We start from the raw sequence: 24192 nt of genomic DNA, 5'->3' as shown, positions 1-24192 counted from the left end.
GCAAAGGCATACTCTGATAACTTCCCTGAAGAAAATGTACTCTTTTACCCCCCCCCCCCCCCCTAGAACTGGAGGAGTCACGTCAGAAGTGCCACCCTTGCTGGTATGAGTTTGCCCACAAGTACCTGATCTGGGAAAGCAGTCCACGTTGGCTTCGGTTGAAGGTGCTGGTCAAGGTGATGGTGATGGATCCCTTCCTGGACCTAGCCATTACCATCTGCATCGTGCTCAACACCCTGTTCATGGCCATGGAGCACTACCCCATGACTGACGAATTCAACGGCATGCTGTCCATAGGCAACCTGGTAAGTGGAGAGGAGAGGGCACAAAGGAAACTCTTGGAGAAACATTTTTGTGTACATTTTTACCCACCATTTTTGTTGGAGTTTAGGGTCTAGAGGTTTACCCTAGTCAGGTCAGTTACTCAGAGAAAAAAACTCTTGGCTCCACTATTGTCCTAACCAACTGTGCTATTTTTTTTGTTTTTTCGCATTATTTGTAACTCATTTTGTACATAATGTTGTTGCTACTGTCTCTCATGACCAAAAAGAGCTTCTGGACATTAGAACAGCGATTATTCAACTCGAACTGGACAAAGATCTTTTCTTTAATGAGTCCGACGCGATGGATATACTGCTTTGTCAAGACAAGGCCCAAATCAGAGATATATAGGGGGAGGAGGGCGGGGTGCCTTGTAAGAATTTGCCGATGAGTAGATAAACCACCATTACCCTCTGTATTACTGGCCAACGTGCAATCATTGGAAAACAAATTGGACGATCTACGAATAAGACTATACTACCAACTCAACATTAAAAACGGTAATATCTTATGTTTCACCTAGACGGGGCTAAATGACAACACTGATAATATGGAGCTGGCTGGCTTCTCCATGTTTAGGCAGGACAGAGTAGCTACGTCTGGTAAGACAAGGGGCGGGGGTGTCTGTCTATTGTCAATAACTGCTGGTGCGCAATGTCTAATATTAAAGCAGTCTCGAGGTATTGCTCGCCTGAGGTAGAATACCTCATGATAAGCTGTAAACCACATTATTTACCAAGAGAGTTCTCATCTTTATTATTTGTAGCCCTCAATTTACCACCACAAACAGATGCTGGCACTAAGACCGCACTCAATGAGCTGTGTAAGGCCATAAGCAACCAAGAAAATGCTCATCCAAAAGCAGTGCTCCTAGTGGGGACTTTAATGCAGGCAAACTTAAATCTGTTTTACCTCATTTCTACCAGCATGTCACATGTGCAACCAGAGGAAAAAAAACTCTAGACCACCTTTACTCCACACACAGAGACGCATACAAAGCTCTCCCTCGTTCTCCAATTGGGAAATCTGTCCATATTTCTATCCCCCTGATTCCGGCTTACAAGCAAAACTAAAGCAGGAAGTACCAGTGACTAACACTTAATACGGAAGTGGTTTGATGATGCGGATGCTACGCTACTGGGCTGTTTTGCTAGCACAGACTGGAATATGTTCCGGGATTCATCCAATGCCATTGAGGAGTAAACCACCTCAGTGACCGGCTTCATCAATAAGTGATTCGACAACGTCGTCCCCACAGTGACCGTACATACATATCCCAACCAGAAACCATGGATTACAGACAACATCCGCACTGAGAGAAAGCCCAAAGCTGCAGCTTTCAAGGAGCAGGACACTAATCCCTACGCTTATAAGAAATCCCGCTATGCCCTCAGATTAACCATCAAACAGGCAAAGCGTCAATACGGAGCTAAGATTGAATCCTACTACACCGGCTCTGATGCTCGTCGCATGTGGCAGGGCTTGAAACTATTAAGAACTACAAAGGGAAACCCAGCCGTGAGCTGCCCAGTGACACGAGCCTACCAGACAAACAAAATGCCTTTTATGCTTGCTTCGAGTCAAGCAACACTGAAGCATGCATGAGAGCACAAGCTGTTCCAGACAACTGTGTGATCACGCTCTCCATAGCCGATGTGAGCAAGACCTTTAAACAGGTCAACATTCATATTCACAGACAGATTACCAGGACATGCACTCAAAGCATGCGCGGACCAACTGGCAAGTGTCTTCACTGACATTTTCAACCTCTCCCTGACCAAGTCTGTAATACCTACGTGTTTCAAGCAGACCACCATAGTTCCCAAGAATGCCTTGGTAACCTGCCTAAATGACTACCACCCGTAGCACTCACATCTGTAGCCATGAAGTGCTTTGAAAGGCTGGTCATGGCTCACATCAACACCATCATGCCGGAAACACTAGACCCACAATAATTTGCATACCGCCCCAACAGATCCACAGATTACGCAATCTCAATCGCACTCCACGCTGCCCTTCCCCACCTGGACAAAAGGAACACCTATGAGAGAATGATGTTCATTGATGACAGCTCAGCATTCAACACCATAGTACCCACAAAGCTCATCACAAAGATATGGACCCTGGGACTAAACACTCCCTCTGCAACTGGATCCTGAATTTCCTGACGGACCGCCCCCAGGTGGTAAGGGTAGGCAACAACACATCTGTCAACAACACATCTGGGGTGCGTGCTTATTCCCCTCCAGTACTCCCTATTCACCCACAACTGCGGGCCAAGCACAACTCCAACACCATTGTTAAGTTTGCTGACGAGTGGTAGGCCTGAACACCGACCACGATGAGACAGCCTATGGGGAGGAGGTCAGAACTATCATGGTCCAAACACACCAAGATAGCTGTGAAGAGGGCACGACAACACTTTTTCCCCCTCAGGAGACTGAAAAGATTTGGCATGGGTCCCCAGATCCTCAAAAAGTTCTACAACTGCACCATCGAGAGCATGCTGACCGGTTGCATCACCGCCTGGTATGGCATCTGACTGTAAGTTGCTTCAGAGGGTAGTGTGTACGGCCCAGTACATCACTGGGGCCAAGCTTCCTGACATCCAGGACCAATATACTAGTCGGTGTCAGAGGAAGGCCCAAAGATTTGTCAAAGACTCCAGTCACCCAAGTCATAGATTGTTCTCTCTGTTCTACCGCATGGCAAGCGGTAGCGGAGCGCCAAGTCTAGAATCGAAAGGCTCCTTAATAACAGAGACAACTGAACAATTAATCAAATGGCCGTCCGGACTATTTACATTGCTGCTACTCACTGTTTATTATCTATGCATAGTCACTTTACAAAAATGACCTCGACTAACCTGTACTCCCGCACACTGACTCAGTACCGGTACCACCTGTACATAGCCTCGTTATTGTTATTTCTTGTGTTAATTTTAGATTTAAAAAAAAACATATGTTTATTTAGGAAATATTTTCTTAACTGTATTTCTTGAACTGCATTGTTGGTTAAGGGCTTGTAAGTAAGCATTTCACGGTAAGGTCTACACCTGTTGTATTCAGCATTTCACGGTAAGGTCTACACCTGTTGTATTCAGCGCATGTGACAAATAAAATGTGATTTGACTTGATTGGATATTGTCACTGAGATTCACACCCAAACCTAAATGGACCCCAAGCCTCTACCCCTTATGCACTTGTGGAGACCTGAGAGGAATAGTTAGGTACAAGTAGTATGTTAGTAGCATCTGATTGGCTGACTGATTGGCTCACTGATTTTCACAGTATCAAACCTCCATAGGGCGTAGGGGCTAAGGTTCCATTGGGATAATAACCGTAAAACGACCTGTTAATCACACATCAGCAGACATCATTCACAACAATGAGTTTACAATCACATTATGAAGTCAATATGGTGTTTCCATTAATTACAATTCACTGGAACCAGTTATGTGTGTTTGTATGATATATGCTGGTTCTCTATAGTGCTGGGTATGGGCCCTGGTCTGAAGTTCAGCACTATATAGGGAATAGGGTGCCATTTGGGACAAACCCATGGTATTGTTGGTGTTATGTAATTGGTTGTGTTGTACCAGGAGTGGTCCAACAAGGAAGTCATTTCAGGCGGTGTCAGACGGTGTCAAAATCAATAGAGTTTTTCTTCCACTTGGCTGGCCACTGTGTGCTACAGTGGACAATCTGGCTGCTGTGTGTGTGTGTATGTATGTGCATGTGTGTCCACAGCAGATACAGTTGAAGTCGGAAGTTTACATACACCTTGGCCAAATACATTGAAACTCCGTTTTTCACAATTCCTGACATTTAATCCTAGTAAAAATCCCATGTTTTAGGTCAGTTAGGATCAACACTTTAATTTAAGAATGTGAAATGTCAGAATAATAGTAGAGAGAATTATTTATTTCAGCTTTTATTTCTTTCATCACTTTCCCAGTGGGTCAGAAGTTTACATACACTCAATTAGTATTTGGTAGCATTGCCTTTAAATTGTTTAACTTGGGTCAAACGTTTCGGGTAGCCTTCCACAAGCTTCCCACAATAAGTTGGGTGAATTTGGGCCCATTCCTCCTGACAGAGCTGGTGTAACTGAGTCAGGTTTGTAGGCCTCTTTGGCCTCCTTGCTCTTGTTCTGACCACAAATTTTCTATGGGATTGAGGTCAGGGCTTTGTGATGGCCACTCCGATACCTTGACTGTTGTCCTTAAGCCATTTTGCCACAACTATGGAAGTCTGCTTGGGGTCATTGTCCATTTGGAAGACCCATTTGCGACCAAGCTTTAACTTCCTGACTGATGTCTTGAGATGTTGCTTCAATATATCCACATACTTTTCCTTCCTCATGATGCCCTCTATTTTGTGAAGTGCACCAGTCCCTCCTGCAGCAAAGTACCCCCACAACATGATGCTGCCACCCCCGTGCTTCATAGTTAGGATGGTGTTCTTTGGCTTGCAAACCTCCCCCTTTTTCCTCCAAACTTAATGATGGTCATTATAGCCAAACAGTTCTATTTTTATTTCATCAGATCAGAGGACATTTCTCCAAGAAGTATGATCTTTGTCCCCATGTGCAGTTGCAAACCGTGGTCTGGCTTTTTTATGGCAGTTTTGGAGCAGTGGCTTCTTCCTTGCTGAGCGGCCTTTCAGGTTATGTCGATATAGGACTCGTTTTACTATGGATATAGATACTTGTGTACCTGTTTCCTCCAACATCTTCACAAGGTCCTTTGCTGTTGTTCTGGGATTGATTTGCACTTTTCACACCAAAGTACGTTCATCTCTAGGAGACAGGACGTGTCTCCTTCCTGAGCGGTATGATGGCTGCGTGGTCCCATGGTGTTTATACTTGCGTACTATTGTTTGTACAGATGAACATAGTACCTTCAGGCGTTTGGAAATTGCTCCCAAGGATGAACCAGACTTGTGGAGGTCTACAATTTTGGAGGTCTACAAATCAGTCTTGGGTGATTTCTTTTGATTTTCCCATGATGTAAAGCAAAGAGGCACTGAGTTTAAAGGTAGGCCTTGAAATAAATTCACAAGTACACCTCCAATTGACTCAATTTATGTCAATTAGCCTATCAAAAGCTTCTAAAGCCATGACATATTTTTCTGGAATTTTCCAAGCTGTTTAAAGGCAAAGTCAACTTAGTGTAAACTTCTGACTGTCGCTCCCTGACCTTAATTATCTTTGTTTTCTTTATTATTTTGGTTAGGTCAGGGTGTGACGAGGGTGGTATGTGTGTTTTTGTCTTGTCTAGGGTTTTGGGATGTCTATGTTGATGTTGATGTTGCATGTCTGCACTCCGTGTCTATAGCTTTCACGTTCGTTTTGTTATTTTGTATAGTTTGTTAGTGTTCTTCGTGTTCAGTCGTCTTGTATTAAAATATGTATTCACATCACGTTGCGCTTTGGTCTCCTAACTACAACGGACGTGACACTGACCCACTGGAATTGTGATACAGTGAATTATAAGTTAAATAATCTGTCTGTAAACAATTGTTGGAAAATTGACTTATGTCATGCAAAAAGTAGATGTCCTAACCGACTTGCCAAAACTACAGTTTGTTAACAAAAAATGTGTGGAGTGTTTGAAAAACAAGTTTTAATGACTCCAACCTAAGTGTGTGTAAACTTCCGATTTCAACTGTATATGTTATGACATCCCTCTCTGGTCTTTTCCATCTTTCAGCAAGTCATTATCGCCTTGGTGTCAAAAGTCTGAACTGTCGTGAGGTGGTGACTGTGTTGGATACATAGAGGGTCTGAACTGTCGTGAGGTGGTGACTGTGTTGGATACAGAGAGAGTCTGAACTGTTGTGGAGTGGTGACTGTGTTGGATACATAGAGGGTCTGAACTGTCGTGAGGTGGTGCCTGTTTTGGATACAGAGAGAGTCTGAACTGTCGTGAGGTGGTGACTGTGTTGGATACATAGAGAGTCTGAACTGTCGTGAGGTGGTGCCTGTTTTGGATACAGAGAGAGTCTGAACTGTTGTGGAGTGGTGACTGTGTTGGAGACAGAGAGTATAAACTGTTGTGGGGTGGTGACTGTGTTGGAGACAGAGAGTATAAACTGTCGTGGAGTGGTGACTGTGTTGGAGACATAGAGAGTCTGAACTGTCCTGGAGTGGTGACTGTGTTGGAGACATAGAGAGTCTGAACTGTCGTGGAGTGGTGACTGTGTTGGAGACAGAGAGAGTCTGAACTGTCCTGGAGTGGTGACTGTGTTGATTACATAGAGAGTATAAACTGTCCTGGAGTGGTGACTGTGTTGATTACATAGAGAGTCTGAACTGTCCTGGAGTGGTGACTGTGTTGATTACATAGAGAGTCTGAACTGTTGTGGAGTGGTGACTGTGTTGGAGACAGAGAGAGTCTGAATTGTCGTGGAGTGGTGACTGTGTTGGTTACAGAGAGAGTCTGAACTGTCGTGGAGTGGTGACTGTGTTGGTTACAGAGAGAGTCTGAATTGTCGTGGAGTGGTGACTGTGTTGGTTACAGAGAGAGTCTGAATTGTCGTGGAGTGGTGACTGTGTTGGTTACAGAGAGAGTCTGAACTGTCGTGGAGTGGTGACTGTGTTGGAGACAGAGAGAGTCTGAACTGTCGTGGAGTGGTGACTGTGTTGATTACATAGAGAGTCTGAACTGTTGTGGAGTGGTGACTGTGTTGGAGACAGAGAGAGTCTGAATTGTCGTGGAGTGGTGACTGTGTTGGTTACAGAGAGAGTCTGAACTGTTGTGGAGTGGTGACTGTGTTGGTTACATAGAGTATAAACTGTCGTGGAGTGGTGACTGTGTTGGAGACATAGAGAGTCTGAATTGTCGTGGAGTGGTGACTGTGTTGGAGACATAGAGAGTCTGAACTGTTGTGGAGTGGTGACTGTGTTGGTTACATAAAGTATAAACTGTCGTGGAGTGGTGACTGTGTTGGAGACATAGAGAGTCTGAACTGTCGTGGAGTGGTGACTGTGTTGGTTACCTAGAGTATAAACTGTCGTGGAGTGGTGACTGTGTTGGAGACATAGAGAGTCTGAACTGTCGTGGAGTGGTGACTGTGGTGGAGACATAGAGAGTCTGAATTGTCGTGGAGTGGTGACTGTGTTGGTTACATAGAGAGTCTGAACTGTCGTGGAGTGGTGACTGTGTTGGAGACAGAGAGTATAAACTGTCGTGGAGTGGTGACTGTGTTGGAGACATAGAGAGTCTGAACTGTCGTGGAGTGGTGACTGTGGTGGAGACATAGAGAGTCTGAACTGTCGTGGAGTGGTGACTGTGTTGGTTACATAGAGTATAAACTGTCGTGGAGTGGTGACTGTGTTGGAGACATAGAGAGTCTGAACTGTCGTGGAGTGGTGACTGTGTTGGTTACATAGAGTATAAACTGTCGTGGAGTGGTGACTGTGTTGGAGACATAGAGAGTCTGAACTGTCGTGGAGTGGTGACTGTGTTGGTTACATAGAGTATAAACTGTCGTGGAGTGGTGACTGTGTTGGAGACATAGAGAGTCTGAACTGTTGTGGGGTGGTGACTGTGTTGGAGACATAGAGAGTCTGAATTGTCGTGGAGTGGTGACTGTGTTGGTTACATAGAGAGTCTGAACTGTTGTGGGGTGGTGACTGTGTTGGAGACATAGAGAGTCTGAATTGTCGTGGAGTGGTGACTGTGTTGGTTACATAGAGAGTCTGAACTGTCGTGGAGTGGTGACTGTGTTGGAGACAGAGAGTATAAACTGTCGTGGAGTGGTGACTGTGTTGGAGACATAGAGAGTCTGAACTGTCGTGGAGTGGTGACTGTGTTGGTTACATAGAGTATAAACTGTCGTGGAGTGGTGACTGTGTTGGAGACATAGAGAGTCTGAATTGTCGTGGAGTGGTGACTGTGTTGGTTACATAGAGTATAAACTGTCGTGGAGTGGTGACTGTGTTGGAGACATAGAGAGTCTGAACTGTCGTGGAGTGGTGACTGTGTTGGTTACATAGAGTATAAACTGTCGTGGAGTGGTGACTGTGTTGGAGACATAGAGAGTCTGAACTGTCGTGGAGTGGTGACTGTGGTGGAGACATAGAGAGTCTGAATTGTCGTGGAGTGGTGACTGTGTTGGTTACATAGAGAGTCTGAACTGTCGTGGAGTGGTGACTGTGTTGGAGACAGAGAGTATAAACTGTCGTGGAGTGGTGACTGTGTTGATTACATAGAGAGTCTGAACTGTCGTGGAGTGGTGACTGTGTTGGAGACAGAGAGTATAAACTGTCCTGGAGTGGTGACTGTGTTGGTTACATAGAGAGTCTGAACTGTTGTGGAGTGGTGACTGTGTTGGATACATAGAGAGTCTGAACTGTCCTGGAGTGGTGACTGTGTTGGAGACAGAGAGAGTCTGAACTGTTGTGGGGTGGTGACTGTGTTGGTTACATAGAGAGTCTGAATTGTCGTGGAGTGGTGACTGTGTTGGTTACAGAGAGAGTCTGAACTGTCGTGGAGTGGTGACTGTGTTGGAGACAGAGAGAGTATAAACTGTCGTGGAGTGGTGACTGTGGTGGAGACAGAGAGAGTCTGAACTGTCGTGGAGTGGTGACTGTGTTGATTACATAGAGAGTCTGAACTGTTGTGGAGTGGTGACTGTGTTGGAGACAGAGAGAGTCTGAATTGTTGTGGAGTGGTGACTGTGTTGGTTACATAGAGAGTCTGAACTGTCGTGGAGTGGTGACTGTGTTGGAGACAGAGAGTATAAACTGTTGTGGAGTGGTGACTGTGTTGGAGACAGAGAGTATAAACTGTTGTGGAGTGGTGACTGTGTTGGAGACAGAGAGTATAAACTGTCGTGGAGTGGTGACTGTGTTGGAGACATAGAGAGTCTGAACTGTCGTGGAGTGGTGACTGTGTTGGAGACAGAGAGTATAAACTGTCGTGGAGTGGTGACTGTGTTGGAGACATAGAGAGTCTGAACTGTCGTGGAGTGGTGACTGTGTTGGTTACATAGAGAGTCTGAACTGTTGTGGAGTGGTGACTGTGTTGGTTACATCGAGAGTCTGAACTGTCGTGGAGTGGTGACTGTGTTGGAGACATAGAGTCTGAACTGTCGTGGAGTGGTGACTGTGTTGGTTACATAGAGAGTCTGAACTGTTGTGGAGTGGTGACTGTGTTGGTTACATAGAGAGTCTGAACTGTCGTGGAGTGGTGCCTGTGTTGGAGACATAGAGTCTGAACTGTCGTGGAGTGGTGACTGTGTTGGATACATAGAGAGTCTGAACTGTCGTGGAGTGGTGACTGTGTTGGATACATAGAGAGTCTGAACTGTCGTGGAGTGGTGACTGTGTTGGATACATAGAGAGTCTGAACTGTCGTGGAGTGGTGACTGTGTTGGATACATAGAGAGTCTGAACTGTCGTGGAGTGGTGACTGTGTTGGATACATAGAGAGTCTGAACTGTCGTGGAGTGGTGACTGTGTTGGAGACATAGAGAGTCTGAACTGTCGTGGAGTGGTGACTGTGTTGGTTACATAGAGAGTCTGAACTGTTGTGGAGTGGTGACTGTTTTGGTTACATAGAGGGTCTGAACTGTTGTGGAGTGGTGACTGTGTTGGTTACATAGAGAGTCTGAACTGTTGTGGAGTGGTGACTGTGTTGGTTACATAGAGAGTCTGAACTGTTGTGGGGTGGTGACTGTGTTGGAGACATAGAGAGTCTGAACTGTCGTGAGGTGGTGACTGTGTTGGTTACATAGAGAGTCTGAACTGTTGTGGGGTGGTGACTGTGTTGGAGACATAGAGAGTCTGAACTGTTGTGGGGTGGTGACTGTGTTGGTTACATAGAGAGTCTGAACTGTCGTGGGGTGGTGACTGTGTTGGTTACATAGAGAGTCTGAATTGTCATGGGGTGGTGACTGTATTGGATAACTGCCAGTTTGCTAGATGCAGCATCACACATTAAAAACGTTTTTGTCTCTGTACGTGGAGATTTGTTTGAGGAGGATTTCTCTCATACCTATTATAGTGGAGAGATATTGGCTCTCTCTCTAAGTGTTATGTGCATGCTTGTGTCGTGTTTTTGGCTATCATTAATGTGATGACGATTGCTTTATCAAATCGATTAACTACATTATGTTTAATTATTACGATTATTAAATTACTCATGTAACAATTAACTCATCAGCAATCTTGGGGCACCATGGAAAAAGTTTGTTTAAGGAGTTACCGTTTCCGAATTAACTCTAAAGATATAAATATCTCTGACATTTCAGTCATCAATTCATTTTATCTTCTATCAGTCTCATTCTGAACGTCGCAATATGGATATCTACACGAACCCTAGCATAAATGATGAATATGCAATACACAAATTGGCTTAATTATTTATTTACTAAATAATAATCACACAGAATTACATAAACACACAAACAGAATAGTTCACACATCGAGTACTACATAATGCAATTAAAAGTCCCGAGTGGACTAAACCCGATATGACGGCTTGTTACACAAAACGAAAAAGGAGGGGCATGTAAGAAAGAGCAGGAGAAAAGACAAAGGACTTCACTATCGTGCACACAGCTGATAACTGTGCTCATTGAAATGCTAATACTTTGCACATGAACTGCCGCTCATTCGAAAAATAATTTGCAATGCACAGTGCTTTGCAAAAGTATTCATCCTCCTTGGCGTTTTTCCTATTTTATTGCATTACAACCTGTAATTTAAATGGATTTTTATTTGGATTTCATGTAATAGACATACACAAAATAGTCCAGATTGGTGAAGTGAAATGAAAATAATAACTTGTTTCAAAAAATTAAAAAAAAATTAAAACGAAAAAGTGGTGCGTGCAAATGTATTCACCCCCTTTACTATGAAGCCCCTAAATAAGATCTGGGGCAACCAATTACCTTCAGAAGTCACATAATTAGTTACATAAATCCACCTGTGTGCCATCTAAGTGTCACATGATCTCAGTATATATACACCTGTTCTGAAAGGCCCCAGCGTCTGCAACACCATTAAACAAGAGACACCACCAAGCCAGTGGCACCAGGAAGACCAAGGAGATCTCCAAACAGGTCAGGGACAAAGTTGTGGAGAAGTACAGATTAGGGTTGGGTTATAAAAAAATATCAGAAACTTTGAACATCCCATGGAGCAACATTAAATCCATTATTAAAAAATTGAAAGAATATATGGCACCACAACAAACCTGCCAAGAGAGGGCCGCCCAACAAACTCACTGACCAGGCAAGGAGGGCATTAATCAGAGAGGCAACAAAGAGGCCAAAGATAACCCGGAAGGAGATGCAAAGCTCCACAGCGGAGATTGGAATATCTGTCCATATGACCACTTTAAGCCGTACACTCCACAGAGCTGGGCTTTATTGAAGAGTGGGAAGAGAAAGCCATTGCTTAAAGAAAAAAATAAGCAAACAAGTTTGGTGTTCACCAAAAGGCATTTGGGAGACTCCCCAAACATATGGAAGAAGGTACTCTGGTCAGATGAGACTAAAATTGAGCTTTTTGGCCATCAAGGTAAACATTATTTTCTGGCGCAAACCCAAAACCTCTCATCACCCCGAGAGTATACCATCCCCACATGTGAAGCATGATGGTGGCATTATCATGCTGTGGAGATGTTTTTCATCGGGCAGGACTGGGGAACTGGTCAGAATTGAAGAAATTATGGATGGCGCTAAATACAGGGAAATTCTTGAGACTGGGATGGAGGTTCACCTTCCAGCAGGACAATGACCCTAAGCATACTGCTAAAGCAACACTCGAGTGGTTTAAGGGGAAACATTTAAATGTATTGGAATAGCCTAGTCAAAGCCCAGACCTCCATCATATTGAGAATCTGTGGTATGACTTATAGATTGCTGTACACCAGCAGAACCCATCCAACTTGAAGGAGCTGGAGCAGTTTTACCTTGAAGAATGGGCAAAAATCCCAGTGGCTAGATGTGCCAAGGTTATAGAGACACACCCCAAGAGACTTGCAGCTGTAATTGCTGAGAAAGGTGGCTCTACAAAGTATTGATTTTGGGGGGGTGAATAGTTATGCATTCTCAAGTTTTCTGTTTTTTTGTCTTATTTCTTGTTTGTTTCACAAGATACATTTTTTTGCATCTTCAAAGTGTTGTTGTGTAAATCACATGATACAAACCCTCAAAAAATCTATTTTAATTCCAGGTTGTAAGGCAACAAAATAGGAATAATGCCAAGGGGGTGAATACTTTCGCAAGCCAATGTATATATTTTCGATTGCATGCCTTTGTTGTCTCTGTTGGAATCGCTGGTCCGTCTGGGGAGTAATTCGACAGAAAGTCTCTGGTTGTGTCTGTTAGAACGGGTCTTGCAGATGTACCAATGGTGGTTGGATAGGGGAATGTTCTTTTAGAATGGATCTTTTCAAAGTACCAGCCGGTGGTTCTCGGGCTCAGTTCGTTAAAATAGATACTTTAGAGGTGTCTATAGTGGTGAGAGGAAATTGTTCTTCTTTCTCTTTTTCGGTCGAGTTTCTTATACTATTTTGCATATACAGCTGCAGACTGTGAAAGTGTAGTTTTCTTAACCATTTTAACGTGTACAGCTGGCGCTGCACGTAGCTGGTCTGGTGGAGTCTAACCATTCGTGACGTCTGGTTCAACACCGTCCGCCTGCTTGGTCTAATGTACATTTTGTCAGAGGTGGGTTTTATGCACTCTGGGAAAGGGGTGTTCCATGACGCCGACGTAATGTCTGTGCTCACATGGATGTGGTCACTGACTTGGTTAAGACTTCACATGAAAAACAATTCTCTCATTTAGAAGGCTAACATCACATTATATCTTCTCACAAATTCATATTTAATCATACCAGTTTGCCAACATTTGTATGTTAATCTGATCACTGGGGAAAATACACATTTAGACATACAGTTATGTTATTACACTGTCCTTCATGGGATCCCAAAACACAACTGATCTGACATAATTGTTCTATAAGTGCCCACGGACCACTGCAACCACTTGGACTACTTGAAATATTGTTTCATTATTCTTTTGATGTTACCGTTATGGCGGGAGGAATCTCCTTGTAACAAAGAGGTTTCTTTCCCCTCAATCCTGCCAAACCCAAATGTGTATGTGTGTGTGTTTGTGTGTGCATACGTGTGTGTGTGTGTTTGTGCGTGGTTGTGCATGCGTGTAAATTTGCGCGTGGAAATGTTTCCATCTGCACACAGTATGTGTGTGTGTTTGTATGCGTTATGTGTGGACTGTTCACCCGAGGCCAGTTGGGCGTGCGTAGTCCCGTGGATTGTGTTGACCGTGGGAGCAAAACCTTGTTGACGTGCTTCCCAGAGAGTGCTTGTCACATGACATCTCCTCTCTGCCCCCCTCCCCGTTGAGCCCACGCCCACCGCCCTTCTGCTCGCATGAGCCTCACTCTGCTCTCTGTGTGTGTGTGTCTCTGTATACACACGTGTGTGTGTGTGTGTGTGTGTCTCTGTATACACACGTGTGTGTGTGTGTGTGTGTCTCTGTATACACACGTGTGTGTGTGTTTATGTATGCATGCGTGTATATCTTCATATATGCTGAGCCAGGACTCTCTGTTATTACTACCACAGCCACAGTCAGCACAGCACAGGCCCTAGTTTACACAGCAATACCCATCCAGCTGTCCTCCTGTGCCCTTCAGCTACCCCTCAGTCACACAGACACAGCTGGGCAGACGTATGGACAACACCTCCGGGCTGTTAGATAGACACATGAGTGTGTTGGTCGCTGGCATGATGTTCTTTTCAGAACCGTACATCTGTATCTCTGTGAGAAGACAGTGAGTTGTTTGGGGTGGGAGAGTGACAGACAGGTTGTCTGAGGCAGCGGTTAGATGAGTAATCTCTTACAGAAAAAACACATCATTTCACGTGGAAAATCACATGATTAAAAACATGTTTTTGGAACACTTCACATGTGATCATGTGACATTCATGTGTTTTTTCAGTAAGGATTCAGCAGATAGGCATTTTCAGATAGGCAACACACAGATGTGTGTCCTTTCAGTCTTCTAGTAGGTTAATCTGATTGAATATATGATTCTAATATTCCCATTTAGCCTGGAAACCAAGCAAATTTTGTTCAACGTTGTAGGATATTCAACACGCTCACGCGCACGAAACATATTTTTGTATTAGGTTTTCCGCACAAAACAGAATGGTTGCATCTGAAATGGCATCCTATTATTCCAGCTCGTATCCAGAGTGACTTACAGGTGCATTTGGGGTCAATTGCCTTGCTCAAGGGCAAATCAACAGATTTTTCACCTAGGTGGCTTGGGGATTTGAACCAGCAACCTTTCGGTTACTGGCCCATCTCTCTTAGCCACAAAGCTACCTGCCGCCTCAGAGCACCCTATTCCCTATATAGTGTACGTTTTTTTGCCAGAGCTTGATCTACAGTAGAGCACTTCTGCTCTAGGGAATAGGGTGCCATTTCAGTGCTTCACTTGACCTATTCAGTATAAAGTTGCTTGTCTCAGTGTCCTTAGCTCTTACCCTGAAGAGGGTTGACTTCACACACAACCTGCACACTTTCCTAAAGATCCAATCCACATTGGAGAAAACAGTGCCTTGCTGTTTTTGTTACTGTTATTGTTATTGTGTTGTTGATGTTATGGAGGTAGAAACAGAGGACAGTAATGTGTGCAAAAAAAAAGGTGCAGTAAATGTACATCAAGGTACTGCAATATATATTTTTTAGATGCATGCCAGCAAAGCCACTACACAACACAACACTAAACAATACATTAACTGCACTGTAATGGTGCCCACAAACAGCAGTCCCAACACCTTACCACTGCTACACCTGGCTATCAATGGAGCCTTGTCTGGCAGCAAAACAGTTCATTCAGCTTTATTTACTGCCTTTTATAAAAACATAGCTGATATGTCTGACTTGCTAAAACAAATGTGGTTTCTACTGACAATTGAGATGTACAAACTATGGCATAAGTGGACGACAACTGGATAAGAGGCAATCCGTAACTTTGATTAAGACAATGAGCTAGGACGGACGTAGTCAATATAACTATTTGTTCAGCACATTTGAAATGCACAGCGACAGAATTCAGAACATGGGCCGTCTTACAGTATTCTCCCTGTACACCAAGTCAGAACCATAGGATAAATAAAGGGGGCATATAAGCAGACAATGAATGCTCTTACTGTATTTGATGATGCCCTTTCTCTAAAACAGGCCATAGGCCACATGTGCACCACCAAATCAGAACAGTAAGTGAAATTAAGAGAGGGAAAGGGACCAAATTATTAGGGTGAGGCACATGGGCTACTAACAGCTTACTACACAACATACACTTAGTATTAGTCTTAGCTACAGTATAAATATAATCTAATTTATGCAGCAGCATACAAGACATTTTTGGACTCACCTTGTTGTGCTGTGCTCACTTGAACAGGAAGGTGGTGCGACGGTCCTTTGTGGGCAAATTGTGCCATTAAACTTTGTCATCAAAGTCTGTCATTCTCTGGATTTATGGTGCTTTCAAGGCAATTGGGGCCCGAGTTCCAGACTTGTAATTGGAGTTGGATGACAGTTCAAAACGTATTTTCCCAGTCAGAGATTTTTTTTTTCTGAGTTCCCAGTTGTCTTGAACTCACTGAAGTCAGATTTCCCTGTCCTGAGTTTCCAGTTGTTTTGAACTCAATGAAGTCAGATTTCCCTGTCCTGAGTTTCCAGTTGTTTTGAGCGCGGCAGAAGTCATGCTGTATTGACAGCAGGGCCAATGTTGAATGTTTATCCCTTTAAGCTTGGAAAAGAGACCCTCAAATCCAGACATGGGACCACACAGCCACTCCACTGAATAGCAGGCTAGTGATTGCTTTGCAATGGTTGCGGTTAGCCACTGATTCCTTCAAAACCACTGATTGTTGAATTTGAAATTTCCAACTTGTTGTGTAATGTTTATGTCCAATGGCCGATGAGCACCGATACGTTTTGTCTATAATTTCTATTCATTATTTATCTTGATATGACAAGGATTAAAAAGGATTTGCCAGTAGATTGTCGACATGGGTCATGATGATGACTGCTAGCTAAGATTTTGAAAGTATCAGTCCAATCAAAGCTACTGTAGATATAACATGATTTGACATCATTTTATCTGTGGCCAATGACCTTGAGCCTTCTTGGATGGGCACTTCTAATGTAACTCTATGGCAGCACCTAAGGGGCTTGAATTTTTTAGCTCTACCCTTAGATTTGGCAGTGACGTAGTGTCCCCTAGAGTGACAAAACACTGAGCCAATCACGACGCAACTAGAGAATATTACCAACCCCTCTGCCCCATCTGCCCTGAATGACGGATCACCACTGGCAATGATGTCCAAAAAAACTGTGTTTGTTGATTTGCAGTAATTTCTTTGTTTTTGTAATGTCCCAAACGGACGTGGCAGTTCCACCAATTAACGATTCTAGCTTTACTCTTATCACAGGAGATATGAATTGTGTGGTCACGATGCCGTGACATGCTCAGACCAACACGTCTGTGTTATTCAATTACCATGTCTGCCTGGGCATCCTAAACACTTACTCATTACTGCTGCTTTGGCCTGATCATTACCCTTCATGCCTTTGGGTTGTGTCCCAAATGACACTCTACTCCCAATATAATGCACTACTTTTGACCAGTCCTATTGTCCCTAGTCAAAAGTAGTGCACTATGGAGGGAATAGGGTGCCATTTGTGACACAACCTTCACTATAAAACATTGTAGTTGTTTAAACTAATTATTATTAAGTAACTGGTTCCACTGCTTTTTTTTTATTTATTTTTTACTCAACTTTTCGATTAAAGCTTTTCCCAAACTTGCAAAATTCAGTCAGCTTAAAATTATGTTTTTGTTCATTTACATTTTACATTTTAGTCATTTAGCAGATGCTCTTATCCAGAGCGACTTACAGTAGAGTGCATACATTTTATTACATTTACATACTGAGACAAGGATATCCCTACCGGCCAAACCCTCCCTAACCCGGACGACGCTATGCCAATTGTGCGTCGCCCCACGGACCTCCCGGTTGCGACAGAGCCTGGGCCTGGGCGTGAACCCAGAGACTCTGGTGGTGCAGCTAGCACTGCGATGCAGTGCCCTAGACCACTGCGCCACCCGGGAGGCCGGGTGGTGCAGTTCCACTTGTCTCATTGTTCCACTTGTCTCATATGTTCATTCAACTATAAATTATTATTTGGCCATTTTCACTAAATAAGGCTGTGGAACTAGTGACATAGTTGACAATAGTTTCAACTAACATATTTGACACACAAGATTCTGCTGGCATGTTCAACATGTCCTCACCTGGGATTTGAACTCACAATCTCTTGCTTCACAGCATAATGATATTCCTGCAACGCCACCATGTCTGTGTCAATGACTGATTTCACCTGTATTGCTAGACTTTGCACTTCAAAGTAAATATCAGGCTCTATTAAAAATACACTCAAGTAAAATTATTGTATTTGTCACACTCCTAGAAAAAAAGGTTTCCTAAAGGGCTATTCGGCTGTCCCCAACCCGTTTGGCTTACAGGTAGAACCCTTTTTGGTTCCAAGTAGATTCCTTTTGGGTTCCATGTAGAACTCTCAGGGGAAAGGGTTCTACCTGGAACCAAAATTGTTCTACCTGGAACCAAAAAGGGTTCTTCAACGGGTTCTCCTATGGGGACAGCCGAAGAACCCTTTCAGGTTCTGGATAGCATCTTTTTCTGTCATTTCGTGATTAAGGAGTAACATTTAAACAGGTTAATATGCCCCACCAACATTAGACAACTATACAGAAACCCCCAACATGTCTGAAATAAGTTAATCAAATAAATAATGAGAGAATAGTGAGATTAACTGATAAGTGACACAGACATTGTGGCATACAGTAGCAGGAAGACCAGAATGCCATGAACCAAAAGGTTGTGACTTCAAATCCCAGATGAGGACATGTTGAATAATAATTACTGTATAAATTAATATGTATAATGTAGTCATATGTATTAAATATCTGAGTTGAAAACATTGTTGTGCAGACTTGTTTTGATAAAATGCCCAAATAATATTTGAATGAACATATGAGATTAGTTGAACAAACAGTGTTAGTGCCGTGGCCTACTCTGTATACCCGTCGCAAGACCCACTGGTTAATGATTATTTATAAAAACCTCTTAGGCCTCACTCCCCCCTATCTGAGATATCTACTGCAGCCCTCATACTCCACATAAAACACCCGTTCTGCCAGTCACATTCTGTTAAAGGTCCCCAAAGCACACACATCCATGGGTCGCTCGTCTTTTCAGTTCGCTGCAGCTAGCGACTGGAACGAGCTGCAACAAACACTCAAACTGGACAGTTTTATCTCAATCTCTTAGTTCAAAGACTCAATCATGGACACTCTTACTGACAGTTGTGGCTGCTTTGCGTGATGTATTGTTGTCTCTAACTTCTTGCCCTTTGTGCTGTTGTCTTTGCCCAATAATGTTTGTACCATGTTTTGTGCTGCTACCATGTTGTGCTGCTGCCATATTGTGTTGCTACCATGTTGTTGTCATGTTGTGTTGCTACCATGTTGTGTTGCTACCATGTTGTTGTCATGTTGTGTTGCTACCATGCTGTGTTGTCATGTGTTGCTGCCATGCTATGTTGTTGTCTTAGGTCTCTCTTTATGCAGTGTTGTGATGTCTCTCTTTATATAGTGTTGTGTTGTCTCTCCTGTCGTGATGTGTGTTTTGTCCTATATCTTTATTTATTTTATTTGTATTTTAAATCCCAGCCCCTGTCCCCGCAGGAGGCCAGTTGCCTTTTGGTAGACTGTTATTGCAAATAAGTGAACTGACTTGCCTTGTTAAATAAAGGTTAAATAAAATAAAAAGTAAATACTCATTATCTGTGTTCGAATTACAGAGATGCTAATTTGAAGTACAGACTTGATGGAAATGCGTTTTAATAACATTGCAACAAAGTCAATTAATTTTTCAATACATTTCTGGTGTGCGCATTTCCAGTAGTGGAAAGTCATTCACCCAAGCAAACCGTTATTATTAACTGACATTAATTTGAGCATCACACTAGGCGACATCAACTTCATCCTAAAGACATTAAGTTATTGTCTCCTGCACCATATCTGCCCCAAACCAATACAGTACAGCACAATGCATTACACAAACTGATAACGCTTTATTTGGATAGTCCCAAGTAGATGGTTTGTACATGGTTTGTAGATGGTTTGTAGATGGTTTGTAGATGGTTTGTACATGTTCAGTAGATGGTCAGTAGATGTTCAATAAGTGTTAACAAAATTTCAATGAACTATCAGCTAAACTTAACCCTAACCCTTACCCTAACCATAATCCAAACCTAAACCTAACCCTTACCCTAACCATAATCCAAACCTAAACCTAACCCTTATTCTAACCCTAATCCTAACCGTAACTTTAGCAAGCAGTTGTTTATCTTACATATACAGTCATTTGTTGATTATATGGCCATCTGTAGATCATCTATATGGGACTATCAGAATAAAGTGTGATCCACAAACTCAATCAATTGTCATGTCATGTCCTTTTGTTGGGCAATGCCATGTCATGTTGGACGTGTTCCTAGCTCTATGTTGGCACTGATCTCTGTGAGATGCAGCCGCATCGCTCGCAGGATACTCCTCCGCCCAATCATAATAAACGCCCTGTCTCATCGTCGGGTCCTGACAGCGTAATAACAGTATGATTGTGAAGTACCTCGTCATTGATAACGAGCTGTGTACCGAGCTTAATGAGCCCCATGTAAATGAGAATGGATACACACACACACACACACACACACACACACACACACACACACACACACACACACACACACACACACACACACACACACACACACACACACACACACACACACACACACACACACACACACACACACACACACACACACACACACAGACATTGGGCCTCTCCAGGCGACTGAAAGTGGGGGCTTCAGTGCCAGTCAATATCCCAGCTGTAATCACACCAAACTGCTCACTAAGCCACTCACTGTGTGTGTGTGAGTTTGTGTTTGTGTGTGGACATGACCTACTAGTCTAAACAGACTCCAGATCAGATCCTTTCAAGGCTACCCAGACGCGCCCTATGACGATTTCACCTTGTCCACCCGCTACCCCCTCTACCCTCGCCTTCCGCCCGTGTGTCACGTACTCGGTGTCACATCGAGGAGCACGTCTGCAAAGAACAACTAGCAGAGAGCTGCAAGACGAAAACACACAGAGATCACAGAAGCAAAGCACAAATACATGTACACACACACACACCTATACTGCAGACCTGTCAGCTGCTTTAGCTTTTACAACACAAACACAGAGCAAGAGGCAATACCTATCTCCATAGCAGTCCAGCCAAATGAAGAAAAAAAATGATGGTGGCTAACATGAAAGAGATGAGGATGCTCCTGAAACAGCATCTGAAAACTGATATCATAAGCAGATTTCCCCTTAAGGAGATTAGGTGGACACAGGAGCCAGCTCACTGTGTGCAGTAAAGGCTGGGAGTCTTAATTCAATATACAGGAAAGCTCCCAGTCTGAGGTCTCAGTTTTATTATTGACGTTGCATTAACTGTGGAGTTTGATGTCGCAGTTCCAGACGCTCCAAGGAAGAAAACAGCAAGACAGGGATTTAATCAAAGGTGCATTGTACTGGTAATTTCCCTGACGTTCGCTGAGATCACTTTCACACTAAACGCTGCGAATGTCGGCTCAAGCGTAAATGACCTTTTGTCGAGTGCCGTGCGCTTGTCAACGATGCAGGTAGAGCTACTGTGCTTATATGGGTAGGCATTGGCAAAAAAAATCTAATAATCTAGGAGCATGGTTTTGGGCAAAACGTTAGATCTTATTTAAAAATATTTCTCATCAGCTCCCATTAGTCCTTCAAGTACAGCCCTGACTTCCAGATGATTCCAGATGGTTCCAGATGGATAAGATCAGTAGATTGGGAGACAACCAGGCAAAGCGACAGCCACCAGTGTTCTAATGCAGTGCTTCATGTGCAAGGGAGGCCTGATTCTGACTCTAACCTGCTCTGAAGTTTCCTACCCCCAGGCTAAGCGCTCCCTCTCTGTTTGTGTCTGTGTGTGTCTGTGTTTCCTAGGTATTCTCCGGGATCTTCACCGCTGAGATGGTCTTAAAGATCATCGCTCTAGATCCATACTACTATTTCCAACAAGGTTGGAACATCTTTGACAGCATCATCGTGTGCCTCAGCCTCATGGAGCTGGGACTGTCTGACGTGGAGGGACTGTCCGTTCTCCGGTCCTTCAGACTGGTATTTAACCATTTAACATGTCGCCCCTCTGGCCTATCTGTGTCTCTGTGTGCTGTCTGTGTCTCTGTGTGTTTGTAGATGATGGTTGTCTGGAATGGATGTGTTAAAGCCTGCACTGTTTGACAGTGTGACTGGTTAGGTCTCTCACCCAATGGTACTGTACATGTATGCGGACTTTAAGTCCCCCTAACTGTGAGACCATTGGCAAGTCCTTCTCAACAGTTACTAAACCAGCCTGAGCTATGTAACCCCTTTTTACTACCATATCCCATTGACAGAATGATTTGAATTGTAGTCAGTAGCCACTTCTTTATTTAGAAATGTGAAATGTGGGCCTCCCGAATGGTGCAGCGGTCTAAGGCACTGCATCGCAGTGTTGTGGTGTCACTACAGCCTGGGGTTTGGTCATTACTGGCAGTGACCGGGAGTCCCATAGGGCAGCGCAAAATTGGCCCAGCGTTGTCCGGGTTAGGGGAGGGTTTGGCCGGGGGGGCTTTACTTGGCTCATCGTGCTCTAGTGACTCCTTGTGGCGGGCCGGGTGCCTGCAGGCTGACTTCGGTCATCAGTTGAATTGTGTTTCCTCCGGCACATTGGTGCAGCTGTCGTCCGGGTTATGCAAGCATGTGTTAAGAAGCGCGGTTTGGCTGGTCATGTTTCACAGCACTTGACCTTTGCCTCTCCAGAGCCCGTTGGGGAGTTGCAGCGATGAGACAAGATTGTAATCACGAAAAAGGGGGAGGTTAAAAATTGCATAATAAAGTGAAATGTGACTAATGAACATTTTACTAAAAGTTTAAACTCGAACATGAGAATAGGATAAAGAAAATATAATTTGTCTTTAAATCTCTTGATTCAACTTCTAGTTAACATTCATTTCTAAATTCATTTCTCAGACAACTAACAAACAGCTGGTCTCACTATCTCCCCTCCCACAGCTGAGGGTGTTCAAGTTGGCCAAGTCGTGGCCCACCCTAAACACACTCATCAAGATCATCGGCAACTCGGTGGGCGCCCTGGGAAACCTGACCCTGGTCCTAGCCATCATAGTCTTCATCTTTGCCGTGGTGGGCATGCAGCTGTTCGGCAAGAACTACCAGGACTGTGTGTGTAAGATCTCCAAGGACTGTACACTTCCGCGCTGGCACATGAAGGACTTCTTCCACTCGTTCCTCATCGTGTTCAGGGTGCTGTGCGGCGAGTGGATCGAGACGATGTGGGATTGTATGGAGGTGGCCGGGCAACCTCTCTGCATCCTGGTCTTCATGCTCGTCATGGTGATCGGGAACCTAGTGGTGAGTCAAACTAAGTCACTCAGTCTTTTTGGTTAGGGTGGGTTATAAGGTCTGTCTACGTCAAACCAAGTCACTCCGTCTCTTTGGTTAGGGTGGGTTATAAATAGTATGTAATTTAGTAGCATGTTCGAGTTTAAAGGAATTCATTGGACACAAATTGTTTTTACTCTGATTTAGTTTTGCTGTGTTGTTCATGAAATGTCTAGAGTTTGTGTCATTTCAGGGCTTATACCCAAGTTTGACATTACTCAGTGTCCTCAAAAAACATGGGGTGTTTGTTTGTGTGCTTGTGTGAGTGAGGGGGTGAGTGCCTCGTCTAGCTTTCTGCCCATCCGCTTTATCCCCCTCCTACCAATGTCTCTCTACCTGCCATGGTTGGAGCTTTTGGCAGGGTGGGAGGGGTGTACGGGGGGTTGTGAAAAAGGAGGGAGGATGGGGGTGAGCTAATCTCCATGAACTGTTTTGGTAGCGGTATGACAACACGACCCTGATGGTGGCCCTCGTGGAACGCCCCACTGCCCACTACTGTGTCCAGAGCTGCAGGGGTCGGTGGAAGGGAGTGTTGCAATCAAACGATCCCCCTCCCTCCCCCTTCCCCACAAAGCTCACATGTTCCCGATACGTGGCCTGATTCAGTTTCACAAAGACGCATGCCTGGCAGTGAATAGCCTTGTTAGCCTTGGCAAAAGGAACACAAAGGGATGAAATGTTGAGATGTCACAGGGTTCTGTTTTGTGACTGCTTGGTTTCCGTTAGAAAAGGACTGAGTTTTACAGTCCTGCTCCACATGTATAGTAATTAAAAGACACCCCTTTAAAGGTTAGGGGGTTCAGCTGGGGAAAATAAGTGATAAAGGAAGTAACAGGGTCCTGGGCCTCAGTTGGTCTAGATACCATTTGTCACAGAAGCCTATGCAGTGTTACTGACTGAAGCGCTGACTTCAGCAGTTTTGTTAGATCATAGGGATATCTGCACACTTACAAGGCTGTCTTCCTTGACTGTATTTCTGCTGTCTGTATCTCTCTCTCTCTGTCACTCGCAAACACACACACACTTTGTCCTGGCAGACCTAATGCCATGTCCTTATGGCTGTCATCGGTGAGGGGTTTTCAACACTAACTGACACGTAGACAGGTGCTGAAGTTTACGCTGGCATCGTTGGGCAGCCCAATGCCATACTGAGGGTTAGTGTATAAGTCTCCTACTGTATGTGTTAGG

At 44.0% G+C, this 24192-nt stretch overlaps 1 protein-coding gene across 1 annotated transcript in view; it reads left to right on the top strand.

Moving 5' to 3' along the window:
- Window positions 1–24192, top strand: part of LOC129823069 (sodium channel protein type 4 subunit alpha-like) — a 229769-nt gene that overhangs the window by 125189 nt on the left and 80388 nt on the right. Inside the window, exons 14-16 of the mRNA XM_055881786.1 lie at window positions 67–305; window positions 21508–21681; window positions 22618–22974. Coding sequence (XP_055737761.1) covers window positions 67–305; window positions 21508–21681; window positions 22618–22974 — 770 coding nt within the window. The remainder of the gene's footprint in view (window positions 1–66; window positions 306–21507; window positions 21682–22617; window positions 22975–24192) is intronic.

The sequence above is a fragment of the Salvelinus fontinalis genome, chromosome 25, assembly GCF_029448725.1.
Source record: "Salvelinus fontinalis isolate EN_2023a chromosome 25, ASM2944872v1, whole genome shotgun sequence".
In the NCBI taxonomy this organism is placed as follows: Eukaryota; Metazoa; Chordata; class Actinopteri; order Salmoniformes; family Salmonidae; genus Salvelinus; species Salvelinus fontinalis.
Note: the sequence above shows the minus strand (reverse complement) of the source record. Positions and strands in the feature narration are given on the sequence as shown.